Source organism: Oncorhynchus gorbuscha, linkage group LG03 (assembly GCF_021184085.1).
Source record: "Oncorhynchus gorbuscha isolate QuinsamMale2020 ecotype Even-year linkage group LG03, OgorEven_v1.0, whole genome shotgun sequence".
In the NCBI taxonomy this organism is placed as follows: domain Eukaryota; kingdom Metazoa; phylum Chordata; class Actinopteri; order Salmoniformes; family Salmonidae; genus Oncorhynchus; species Oncorhynchus gorbuscha.
Genome location: NC_060175.1, coordinates 97,947,437 through 97,959,920, shown reverse-complemented (window position 1 = coordinate 97,959,920; position 12,484 = coordinate 97,947,437). Strand labels below are relative to the sequence as shown.

At 41.0% G+C, this 12,484-nt stretch overlaps 1 protein-coding gene across 1 annotated transcript; it reads right to left on the bottom strand.

Annotated features, from left to right (window-relative positions):
* Nucleotides 1-5,115: 5,115 nt before the first annotated feature.
* On the bottom strand, nucleotides 5,116-12,484 carry LOC124017998 (tumor necrosis factor receptor superfamily member 14-like). Its single transcript, XM_046333256.1, has 9 exons — nucleotides 12,073-12,484; nucleotides 10,112-10,231; nucleotides 9,685-9,784; nucleotides 9,463-9,588; nucleotides 9,176-9,331; nucleotides 8,931-9,018; nucleotides 8,640-8,818; nucleotides 8,259-8,278; nucleotides 5,116-5,190 (listed from the first exon to the last, which is right to left on the bottom strand). The coding sequence occupies exons 2-9, from the start codon at nucleotides 10,139-10,141 to the stop codon at nucleotides 5,116-5,118; spliced, it is 774 nt and encodes a 257-aa protein (XP_046189212.1). The 5' UTR covers nucleotides 10,142-10,231; nucleotides 12,073-12,484.

The window sequence follows — 12,484 nt, the reverse complement described above, 5'->3', positions numbered from 1 at the left end:
ACTTTAATAGTGTCATATATCCCTCTATATCTGACCATAAATACAGTATAAAAGTACTGTAATTATAACAGTGTCATATATCCCTCTATATCTGACCATAAATACAGTATAAAAGTACTGTAACATAACAGTCATCTATCCCTCTATCCCTGACACTAACTACAGTATAAAAGTGATCTAACTATAACAGTGTCATCTATCATTCTATCCCTGACACTAACTACAGTATAAAAGTGATCTAAATATAATAGTGTCTATCCCTCTATCCCTGACACTAACTACAGTATAAGGGTGATCTAACTATAACAGTGTCATCTATCCTTCTATCCCTGACACTAACTACAGTATAAAAGTAATCTACTTTTCTGTGTGTTTCTTGGTATTAAAGGTGGAGTTGATAGTGTATCTATCAAAGGAGGTCAGGAATCAGAGATTGAGGTGGAGAAGGAGGTGCAGGAGAAGAGCCAGGAGATTGGATAGAAGTGGAGCTCCACAGGCTGAGAGAGGCCAGCCCTGGGAGGGGTTCTGAACATGGAGGGTTCCCAGCCCTGTTGGACAGAGAAGCAACTCAATCTGAGACGGATTGAATATGGAATTTATATGTTTAAATTAATGATTAGAATATTCCACCCTGAAAACATTTAATAACTGTACAATATGTCTTTATAGTATCTTAAACACAGACTGTCAGAGCAAAATTCGGTGACGACCTGACTAGAGATTGGGGAGAGGACAGGGAGTACTTCTCAAGGTCTCAAGGTCTCCCTAATCTTTGTCGGCTGGGTAGTGATACAGTATGTGCCTAGGATACATACTGTTTGTGTGTGGAAGTATGTGCGCAGCTATAAAATGGATGTTTTTGTATTCTTGACTTTAGAACGTCCTCTGAATAAACGGTACTAGCCTTTTGCATAAGCTGAGTCTTTGTCTAATTATTATTATACCCATGGTCTTACAAACCTCGGGGATTGGTCAAAGCTATTGATTGTTAGTAATTAGTAATTATCATTGGGATTGAACATTTTCTTAACACAGACACCAAGCCATACAGAATGAGGTTAACCCTTAGTAAACTCGTCAGAGTTAGGAATTCATTATTTGTTAACATTTGAATTATATAGGCTACATGTAATGTTATCGTCTGGTATAAGACCTAAAACAGATCTGATCTTGCAAGGGGGCCTTGTCTGAGTCTTGGAACATGGCCACAAACACAGGTCTTCAGAGTTACAGAGAATGCTGTGAACAGTGAGGAGGAAGACAACAGAGTGTCACTTACTGAACAGATGAGAGAAGTGGAGAGAACCAACAAACCACTGATGAGGGAGTTAGAGGCTAGGATGAATCATGTGATCTCTTCTGGTGTGTACGCATGGAAATACAGTATCAAACACAACTTTTGAGTCTAAACTGGGGGAGGATGAGCCCACAATCCCAAATCAACCCTTAGCTCTCACCCCCTGAGATCTGAACTGTTTGGATAGGTGTGAACAATCCTGTCAATCAACGGTGACACTCTTATTGTATGTTTTCCCAATCAATACTGTATTTGTACTCTGAAGGTACAGTGAGTTCCTTGTGTAGAACTCTGTCCATAAAGGAAGGAGGGCTGATCACTGCTAAAGGCCAGCAGGATGAGTTGAGACAACAGCTGAAGACAGGGTTGTCAAGCTACAGACCATGTCCAGGAAGATAGTGAAGGAAAGGTTGGTTCAGCTACAGGCCATGTCCAGGAAGATAGTGAAGGACAGGTTTGCCCAGCTATCCAGAAAGGTACAGTATGAACAGTAGGATCATGCATTGAGGGGTTAGATTTGTAGATGAGGCTAAATGTGTGAATCAGACCTAGGTCATATATCTTTAAATACTACAGCTGCTCATGATTTAGCTTAACTGGCAGGTAGTTGGCAATTTTGGGACTATTCAGTTGTTTCCATTGTGTCTAAATATAGCACAACACTTTATGTTCAGTTCACCTGTTTTACATGACGGTATGAAGAACTAACTCATGGTAATGGAGGAGGAGAATGACACCCTGATGCAGGTTGAGACACACCTTTCCAGTTACTTCATCAGATAACTTTGTAATTACAGACCAGGACATGACTGACCTCTCTCCTCATTCATAGTAATCTGGAGTACAGACCAGGACATGACTGACCTCTCTCCTCATTCATAGTAATCTGGAGTACAGACCAGGGTATGACTGACCTCACTCCTCATTCATAGTAATCTGGAGTACAGACCAGGGTATGACTGACCTCTCTCCTCATTCATAGTAATCTGGAGTACAGACCAGGACATGACTGACCTCTCTCCTCATTCATAGTAATCTGGATACAGACCAGGGTATGACTGACCTCTCTCCTCATTCATAGTAATCTGGAGTACAGACCAGGGTATGACTGACCTCTCTCCTCATTCATAGTAATCTGGAGTACAGACCAGGGTATGACTGACCTCACTCCTCATTCATAGTAATCTGGAGTACAGACCAGGGTATGACTGACCTCTCTCCTCATTCATAGTAATCTGGAGTACAGACCAGGACATGACTGACCTCTCTCCTCATTTATAGTAATCTGGATACAGACCAGGGTATGACTGACCTCACTCCTCATTCATAGTAATCTGGATACAGACCAGGACATGACTGACCTCTCTCCTCATTCATAGTAATCTGGATACAGACCAGGGTATGACTGACCTCTCTCCTCATTCATAGTAATCTGGAGTACAGACCAGGGTATGACTGACACTCCTTATTCATAGTCATCCTTATCATACTGTCACCGTAAGCAATGATCTAGTAACCAATGATGTGGTCACTAATGAAGTAGTTACATAAAGAACAGAAAGGCCTGGACACTGTATATGCTCCTTAATTAATACCACTTTAATGACAACAGTTCATTCCTTTTTGATCTAGACTTTAATAGGCCAGCACCTACAGTACCACTCAAGTTTGGACACCTACTCATTCATGGGTTTTTCTTTATTGGATGTCTTCACTATTATTGTACAAACTATGAAATAACACATATGGAATCACGTTGTAACCAAAAAAAGTGTTAAACAAATCCAAATATAGTTTATGTTTGAGATTCTTCATTTACATTACATTACATTTAAGTCATTTAGCAGACGCTCTTATCCAGAGCGACTTACAAATTGGTGCATTCACCTTATGACATCCAGTGGGACAGTCACTTAACAATAGTGCATCTAAAACTTGGGGGTGGGGTGAGAGGGATTACTTAACCTATCCTAGGTATTCCTTAAAGAGGTGGGGTTTCAGGTGTCTTGATGGTTGATTGACTCCGCTGTCCTGGCGTCGTGAGGGAGTTTGTTCCACCATTGGGGGGCCAGGGCAGAACAGTTTTGACTGGGCTGAGCGGGAGCTGTCTTTCCTCAGTGGTAGGGAGGCGAGCAGGCCAGAGGTAGATGAAAGTGCCCTTGTTTGGGTGTAGGGATTTGATCAGAGCCTGGAGGTACTGAGGTGCCGTTCCCTCACAGCTTCCCAGGAAAGCACCATGGTCTTGTAGCGGATCATAATAAACTGGAAGCCAGTGGAGAGAACGGAGGAGCGGGGTGACGTGAGAGAACTTGGGAAGGTTGAACACCAGATCTTCCGTTCTGGATGAGTTGAATTTAATGGCACAGGCAGGAGCCCAGCCAATCATATTATTTTGCAGTAACCAGAAGAGGAGATGACAAGTGCCTATTTCAGGACCTGTCCATTCCTGTGTGAGGCAGGGTGTAAGCATGTGCGGATATAATAGAGCATGTTACAGGAGTCGGGCCACCGTGATGTTAGTTGAAACAAAAGGGTGTTTCCAGGATCACGAAAGGTTCTTGGCGCTCTGGGAGGAGGACACAATGGAGTTGTACTGACCGTGTGTCGGTAGCATTAACATATTAACATGGACTAAACAGGGCAGTGAGTTCCCGGGAGGAAGAGCAGCTCCGTTTGCCGAGGTTTTGAGGTGGTGATCCGTCATCCACACTTATGTCTGCCAGACATGCAGGATGCGATGTCGCCACCTGGTCATCAGAAGGGGGAAAGAGATCAGATTAAATCTCATGTCGTCTGCATAGCATTTGTAATTGAGACCATGTGAGGTTATGACAGAGCTCCAGTGACTTGTAGTCCAGCTGCTGAAGAGGCCAAGAACAGAGCCCAGGGGACACCAGTGGTGAAGCAGCTGTGGTTAAAGGTCAGACAAAGCAGCCACCTGGGTACTGACCTGTCAGGAGGACGAAGCCCAGCGTGAGCCTGAGGAGAGATGCCCATGTCTGCCGGAGAGGGTGGAGAGGAGGATCTGATGGTTCACAGTATCAAGGCAGCCCAGTGATCTGAAGGATGAGAGCAGAGGAGAGAGAGTTAGCTTTAGCAGTGCGGAGCGCCTCCGTGATACAAGGAGAGCAGTCCAGTTGAATGACTAGTCTTGAAACCTGACTGATTTGGATCAGTAAGGTCATTCAGAGACAGACCAGCGGGATGAGCTGGCCAAGGACGGCTCATTCAAGTAGTTTTGGAGAGAAAAGAAAGAAGGGATACTGGTCTGTAATTCTTGACATTCGGAGGGATCTGGAGGTTTTTTCAGACCAGGGGTGCAACTCTCGCTCTCTTGAAGTAATCGGAAGGGACATGACTGACCAACGGTCAGGGATGTAGTTGATACAGCCAGGTGAGGTATGACTGAAGGTCTCCGGAAATTCTGGAGTAATCTGGATAGGGTCAGACGGGCAGGTTGTTGGGCTGACCTCACTCCTCATTCATTTCATCTGGATACAGAGAGGGGAGAAAGAGGTCAGAGCATTCATAGTAAGGGCAGTGTGAGCAGAACCAGCGGTGTCGTTTGACTTAGCAAACGAGGATTCGGATAGTAATCTGGACCTTCTTTTCAAAATGGTTGACTGAAGTCATCTCAGAGAGGAATCGGAGGATTCAGGAGGGAGGAGAAGGTGGCAAAGAGCTTCCTCAGGGTTCATAGCAGATGCTGGATACAGACCAGGACATGACTGACCTTCTCCAGAGACAGAGGAGGAAAATGTGGAGAGGAGGGAGGAAAGGATGCCAGGTCCTCATTCATAGTCATCCATTTCATGCTGTCACCGGAGCCCTGTTCTGTGAACCAATGAGTCATGGTCACTAAGCGGGAAGGAGGACATAAAGAACAGAAAGGCCTGGAGGATAGGGGACATAAGAGTCAAGGGATTTAAGAGGGAGGACAGTTCAAGGGTTGAGGAGGCAGAATCAGGAGATAGGTGGGAGAAGGTTTGAGCGGAGGAAGAGATGATAGGATGGAAGAGGACTCATTCATGGGTTTTTCTTTATTGGATGTCTTCAAGGTTGGGACAAACTATGAAATACCATCCATAGGGGAATGGGAGGTGTTGGATGAAGCGAGAGGGAAAAGGAAACAAGGCAGTGGTCGGAGACTTCTTCAAAGTAGGCACCCTTTGCCTTGATGACAGCTTTGCACACTCTTGGCATTATCTCAACCAGTTACCTGGAGTGTGCCTTGTTAAAAGGTAATTTGTGGAATTTATTTCCTTCTTAATGCATTTGAGCCAATCAGTTGTGTTGTGACAAGATAGGGAAGACATACAGAAGACAGCCCTATTTGGTAGAACTGCAAGGTAAAAACAGCTCAAATAAGCAAAGAGAAACAACAGTCCATACGGAACATTTAGAATGGTTTTCTCGACTGCACTAGAAGAAACTTTCAGCGCTATGATGAAACTAGCTCTCATGAGGACCGACACAGGAAAGGAAGACCCAGAGTTACCTCTGCTGCAGAGGATAAGTGCATTAGAGTTACCAGCCTCAGAAATTGCAGCCCAAATAAATGCTTCACATAGTTAAACAGATTATTATTATTATATTATCTTCATATCAACTGTTCAGAGACTACGTGAATGAGGCCTTCATGGTTAAATGACTGCAACAAAAAAAAACACTACTAAAGGACACCAATAAGAAGAAGAGACTTGCTTGGGCTAAGAAACACAAGCAATGGACATTAGAATTCAAGGTACCCTTAACCAGTATGGCTACCACAGCATTCTACAGCAATACACTTTAGTGGAACTATCATTAGTTTTTTAACAGGACAATGACCCAATTCACCTCCAGGCTGTGTATGGGCTATTTGACCAACAAGGAGAGTGATGAAGTGCTGCATCAGATGACCTAGCCTCCACCATCACCTGAACCCAATTGAGATGGTTTGAGATGAGTTGGACCGCAGAGTGAAGGAAATGCAGCCAACAAGACTGTTGGAAAAGCATTCCAGGTGAAGTTGGTTGAAAGAATGCAAGAGTTTGCAAAGCTGTCATCAAGGCAAAGGATGGCTACTTTGAAGAATCTAAAATAGATTTACATTTGGTTAACACGTTTTTGGTTACTACATGATTCCATGTGTCATTTCATAGGTTTGATGTTATTTCAAAATATTGATTATTCTACAATTGACAAAATAGTAAAAATAAAGAAAAAAACATGAATGAGTAGGTGTCAAAACTTTTGACTGGTACTGTAAGTTTTAAAGGATGTGCGTGTGACCACAAACATTTCTATAGCAGTCATGCAAGGCATTAATAGTAAGGCATACATAATGAAGGATTCATAAAGAGTTTGTCATGTCTTCTAGCATAAGAGGCTGAGATTGAAGATCATCCAGGCGGTGTTCTCTTCTCCTGGAGCCAAACACCCCCAGACTGCCCCTTGAAGGACAGCTTGTTACATGTTTTTGAATGTTGAGCTTTTTAACCAAGCATGTACTTTGAGGGATTTGGGGACATTTTGAAGTAGACATGCATGTCATCCGCAAAACTGTGGAAGAGGACCCCAAGTCATCTGACTACATGACCAAGTGGAAGTAGGCAGAGGATGAACAGGGTGGGGGACCCCACAGGTGACTGAGTGGACCTGCACTCTTCTACAATACTTATTCTGCATTTTAATGTGAGATGGAGTGGAAGCCATTCAGGATAGTTCCTGAAATATTGTCTTTTCACCCTTCTGTGATCCATACAGTCTATAGTGAAGTTGTATCTGTTTGTTGATGTCCTTGTCTACTTCTATGAGCCTGATCCTGATTTTCTTGTAGTGTAAAGTTATCCATTTAACCATGTTTGACGATGTTTCTAATTTCTGGGGAATCTTCTCCAAACGAATGCTGCATCCTGCTCCAGTATCCAGTAATCTGTGTCTCAAGATATTATCAAGTGCCATTTGGAGTTCCATAGTCTGGGCTGACATAGATGTTGTGGTCCTGAAGTTATACACACATTTGACTTTCCCCTGGGAAGAGCTGAGGGTTCTCAGCTACTGAAGCTGTTACCTAGCAAGGTGAAGCTAATTTATACTCATCACATGGTCCTTTCCATTTTAGAACAGGTTGTAGGCAGAAGCTGATATGTGACCACCCTTCTGAAGCATCTTACCAGTGGTGCCCACATGAAAAGCTAGCTATTCGGTGACCTAAGTGGGGACAGTTCAGGCTGATGAACTGAACATCCCCATGTGATACAAAGACACAGTGGTCCTCTCCCAATGTAGAAGTCATTCTAATTACTGGAGGTTGTGTTTAATTTCTTTACACTACAATTTAATGTGCTGTAGAATCCTGTTTTTACATCAACCAGATTCTACAATACCACATTTAACATGTAGTGTTAAGATACACTATAGATGGCTGGACCAGCCAGCCAGTGGAAAACAGATTACAGAATGCAGAGTCCTGGACTGTGATGGGGGCTTGAATCTGGGGAGAGAAGTCATTTGTAATTTATCAGTAATTCATTTACATTCTGGACAATGTTTTGTAGTACAATAGCTTGTCCTATATTCTTGTATCATATCATTGGTCTCAGCATTAATGAAGTTATATACATTTACTTATGAATATGTTTGAAATTATTTTAACTCAAACTATGGTACACATATTTAGAAAACCTTGAAGGTGTGCCTTACAGTTTCCCAGACAGCATTGGTATTTCCTGATCTGGGGATGCCTATCAGATAGAAACAGTAATTAGTAAAACACAATGGGCCAGTTTCCCAGTCAGAGATTACTCTCAGTCCTGGACTAAGAAGCACATTCAATGGAGATTTTTTAAAGTGCTTTTTATTCCAAAACAAGTGTAATCTCCATCTGGGAAACTGGCTCAATAAATTCAAGTTTCAGTCAGAAGAAAGCACAAAGTAGTACAATGTGATGAAAATATTCATAGATTTCCAAACATACCTGTGTAGGTATTTGAGGGTCTATAAAAAAGACAGATGTTCAATATTGTAATAAACATACCATGTAACCATGACGATAACAAACAGTAGTAATATATACTATCTGAGAACATGTAGCATTCACAGAGTAAACTGAATATCACAGGCAATGAAATCAGGGTAGCCTAGTGGTTAGAGATTTGGACTAGTAACCGGAAGGTTGCAAGTTCAAACCCCCGAGCTGACCAGGTACAAATCTGTCGTTCTGCCCCTGAACAGGCAGTTAACCCACTGTTCTTAGGCCGTCATTGAAAATAAGAATTTGTTCTTAACAGACTTGCCTAGTTAAATAAAGGTTTGAAAAAAACAATGAATGGTACAAATACAATTCCAGTCATCTTACCTAAGTTTTGTCTTGTTCTCATCATTTCTCTTCTTCTCATAAATAAACAAACACCAGCTATGGTCCTAAAAAATAGAAAAATCAGAACACCAGCTATGATTCCATCTGTGGGAAGTGAGGATACTCCACATTCTGAATCCGACCAAGGAGTTCCTGGTTCAATTTCAAAGAATTCACATCTGTTAAAGACAAACAGAGGTATGTTTTTTAAAGTTTATATTTGAGTATATTAATGTATTTATATCTTCAGGGGAATAACCTTTTAACTAACTAATAAATGTCCACACTTACTCTGTATGTGGTTGACAAGATGTTAATGATCCATCTGAATAAGTTTTATCAGGGCAGTCAGCACACACAGTATCTGTAGATGTTGTTCCTGCAGAAATACATCTTGAAATATTAATGAAAATTGCATTTGTTCCCCCCTTTATTTTTAATTCCATAAACTGTAATGATTGTTCACACTGAAGATAACTTTACTCAATTGAATTATGACAACACAATTAGTATAATGAGTGAGACAGAAGACCAACCTGTGTTACTGATGTATTGACCAGGTTCACAGCTGCTGTGTCTCTGGGCTGCTCTACAACCATCCTTAGTTGGGTCTAGACAGTAGAACCCCTCCAGTGTCCCACAGACAGTGTCTGATGAAGGTCTACATGGCTGCTTTACCTTCAAACCCAAACCTAGAGAGAAAACATGGCATCTATTATCTGATGCAGAATACAACTGACATATCCTCATAGCATAACAGCATAGAGTAACATATCAGTGTTTGTGTCTGGGTTTCAGTACAGACACACAGCACCACTCTTACCTGGATCACAGTTGGTACACACTTTGCATTTTATGAGACCATTGGGCTCATCAAGGAATGTAGAATCAACACAGGGCACACAGCTGGTGCTGGTGAATTCAGTACAATGCTTATATACATGATTTCCTGGTGAAGAGAGAATCACAATGTCATGTTTTTCTGTTAGTGTTGATGATGTATTGACATCTGGTGATTCATATGATGTAAAGAGAGGGTCCTTACCTGGTGAACACATGGGACAACATTCATCCCCTATTCTGTACTCAGCTCTACCACATGCAATACAGCATCCAATGCTTACAAACACCAATATAATAGGTATCTGGAAGTAGAGAATGAAATACACTATTCACTCAAATTGAAACTGATGTGTATTCATAAAACTTACAGAACTAGTTAATTTGCCTAACTAAAATATTCACTATTCAAATATGTAATTATGTAGAACTATTTTTTAAACTGGCTTTTGTAAATGGGGTGTGGTACTGTGAATTGAGCACACTGTTTGGTGCCAGGAATTTCTGTTGCGTGAAAAGAGCCTCGTACAAACCATCCTGATCTCATGAGTTTACATTCTGTTTCACGACGTACAAGGCTAGTAAAAAGACGCAAAGCCACAAAATGTGCAAATCAGAAATGTTTCTCTTACAGTCCATATCAGGCTTTCAAACTGTGCCATGGTTCCTCATTCTTCCCCAACTCACTGGAAAGACCCACGTACCAGACTTGTGACGTGTTTAGGAGTTTTGAAGTATTGAGATGAACAGACCTGTTGACTTAATGTATTTTAGTACATGCACTGTATAGTAAGAATAGCTCTTATATTCTGCTTAAATATTGCATACACTGCACAGTTAATAAATATAATATAGTAATGTACGTTGGATGGCTACCCCTGAGTTATTCACATTGATGGTGATGACAAAGTTTACTGAATCATAATAAAAAATAACCTTTATTTTTGAAAATGATGATCTTGCCGAATTAAATCACAGAAAAAAAGTTTGTATTAAGCTCATCTGAGAAGTGTGAAACAGAAATTGGCAAATTATTATTAGAGAATGCTGCCTTATTGTGGTGAAGTAGCCTTGTACATTGAGTAAAGTCCATTCTACCAAAGACAGCACAGTATGAAGACAGACAAACTGATTCACCAATAGAAATCCTCGATCACAATTGTAGGCGATGTCATGGCGACGACGTTGGCTTGCCAAACTCATGCGTAGAAACACGTCATCGGGTGCAACGGTCGTAGAGCTGAACTGCGCAAGTGCAAAATATCAACTCAAAGGCCCTCCTTCGACATAGAATTGTTTTTGACGAAAATGAAAATGTGTAAATTTGTCACTTTCACGAGGTTGAAGTAATAACATGTTCAACTACTTAAGGCATCGGCTCCAATCTAGGTTGTGACTTTTAGATGGAGAAAATGTCCAACTAATGCTGAATTTTTCAAAAACGGTATTTATAAACCGTTCATATGTACAAAATGGACCATAAAACCTGCGTGTGACAGTTTTAAAACAAAAATTGTAATTTATCAAATCTGAACTTGACATGAAAATGTGCTCACCTTCCCACAAACTTTAGACCATGCCTATGCAAAGTTTCTAGTTGGTGAAGTATAGCATTGAAAATAGGCAAATAGACAATAAGGTTAATAACAAAATGCAATCATTTGCCATTAGTTAGAAGAGAGAATCTATTTAGTTAATCTTTGCATCTTAAAATAATTACATAGGCATCTATTTCCTAGTCAATTATTTATAAAATGTTGTTTTGAGGCTATTCTCTCCACCCCTTTCATCTGCACTGATGGGTCAATACTTGACTGTTAATCAATATGGTTGCTGAAATCATCATCAGGTAGATTTTTGTGTTTGCTTTTCATGTATTGTGTAATTGGTGTATATAGATATGTTTAGTGTAATTGTTGTTGATTGATGTTCATGCAGGGCTCATCTGCAAAAGAGACCATGGTCTCAGCATGACTCCCTGCTTAAATAAATACAGTGTTGATGGCCTTTAACTCCCCATTATTCACCACAAATAAACTCACTGTATATGGAATACATACTGGATTTTAGAGCAACAACTATTCTATGTGCCGCAGTAAAAGTGTGCATGTTTTGGGGTCAGTTGTTTTTACATACACACTGTTTATAAATGAGGCCACAGGTCTGTTTGGTGTGATTCGCAAGCATTCTACCACCACACCAGAGCAAAGTCTGTCTGGGCTGCTGACTGGCAATCATGTGATGTTGTGTTCCTTATATTATTTTGTTCGTTTATTCAGTTGCAAACAAACAAGAAAGCATTCATGAATAATGACAAGGCCATAGCGGTTAATATTTCAAGAACTGTGACAATTCGAGTGAGTTTAGCAGCGCACTTTTAAAATCAGAAGGGAGTTACGGGAGATTCAGAGGTAGAACAAACAGTATGTTGAAAACGAAAGCAAGAAAACAGCATAGCGTAGGCTTGTCTATTCCTTTGTAGTAAAATGACAATCATTCATCAATATGAAAATACATTATTCTTAAAGTTATGCTACAACGCGGAACATGTAAAGTCGGTTATTTCTACGTAAATACTTCATATTTATATTACCGCAGTCTGGAAGTAGATTCCTCAGGATGTCCAGGATGGCGTCGCTGTGAGGGCGTGTTCTCTCGCTTGTCAAAGCAACATTGAGGGTTAGGTGGTTAACAGTCTTACATTGGCTATCACTGTTGAAATAAACTAACTACAACTTGTTTTAGCGTCATAGGATACGTTTAGATTTCGTTTTTGTCAAGTTGAATGGGAAGAACACGACAGAAAGACAATAATAAACGGAATATCCAAGCCTCACAGAAGACGGCAGACATGCTTGCTGGCCACGACGAGAACCAAAGCAGCATGGATACACAAGATGCTGCGAGCTCAAGCAAGAGAAAGAACTAAACAGACCAGGATGAAATTCCTGCGACCTTTTTTATCTCCGACTCCAATTAAAAATCCACCGGTGAAAAAATTAAGA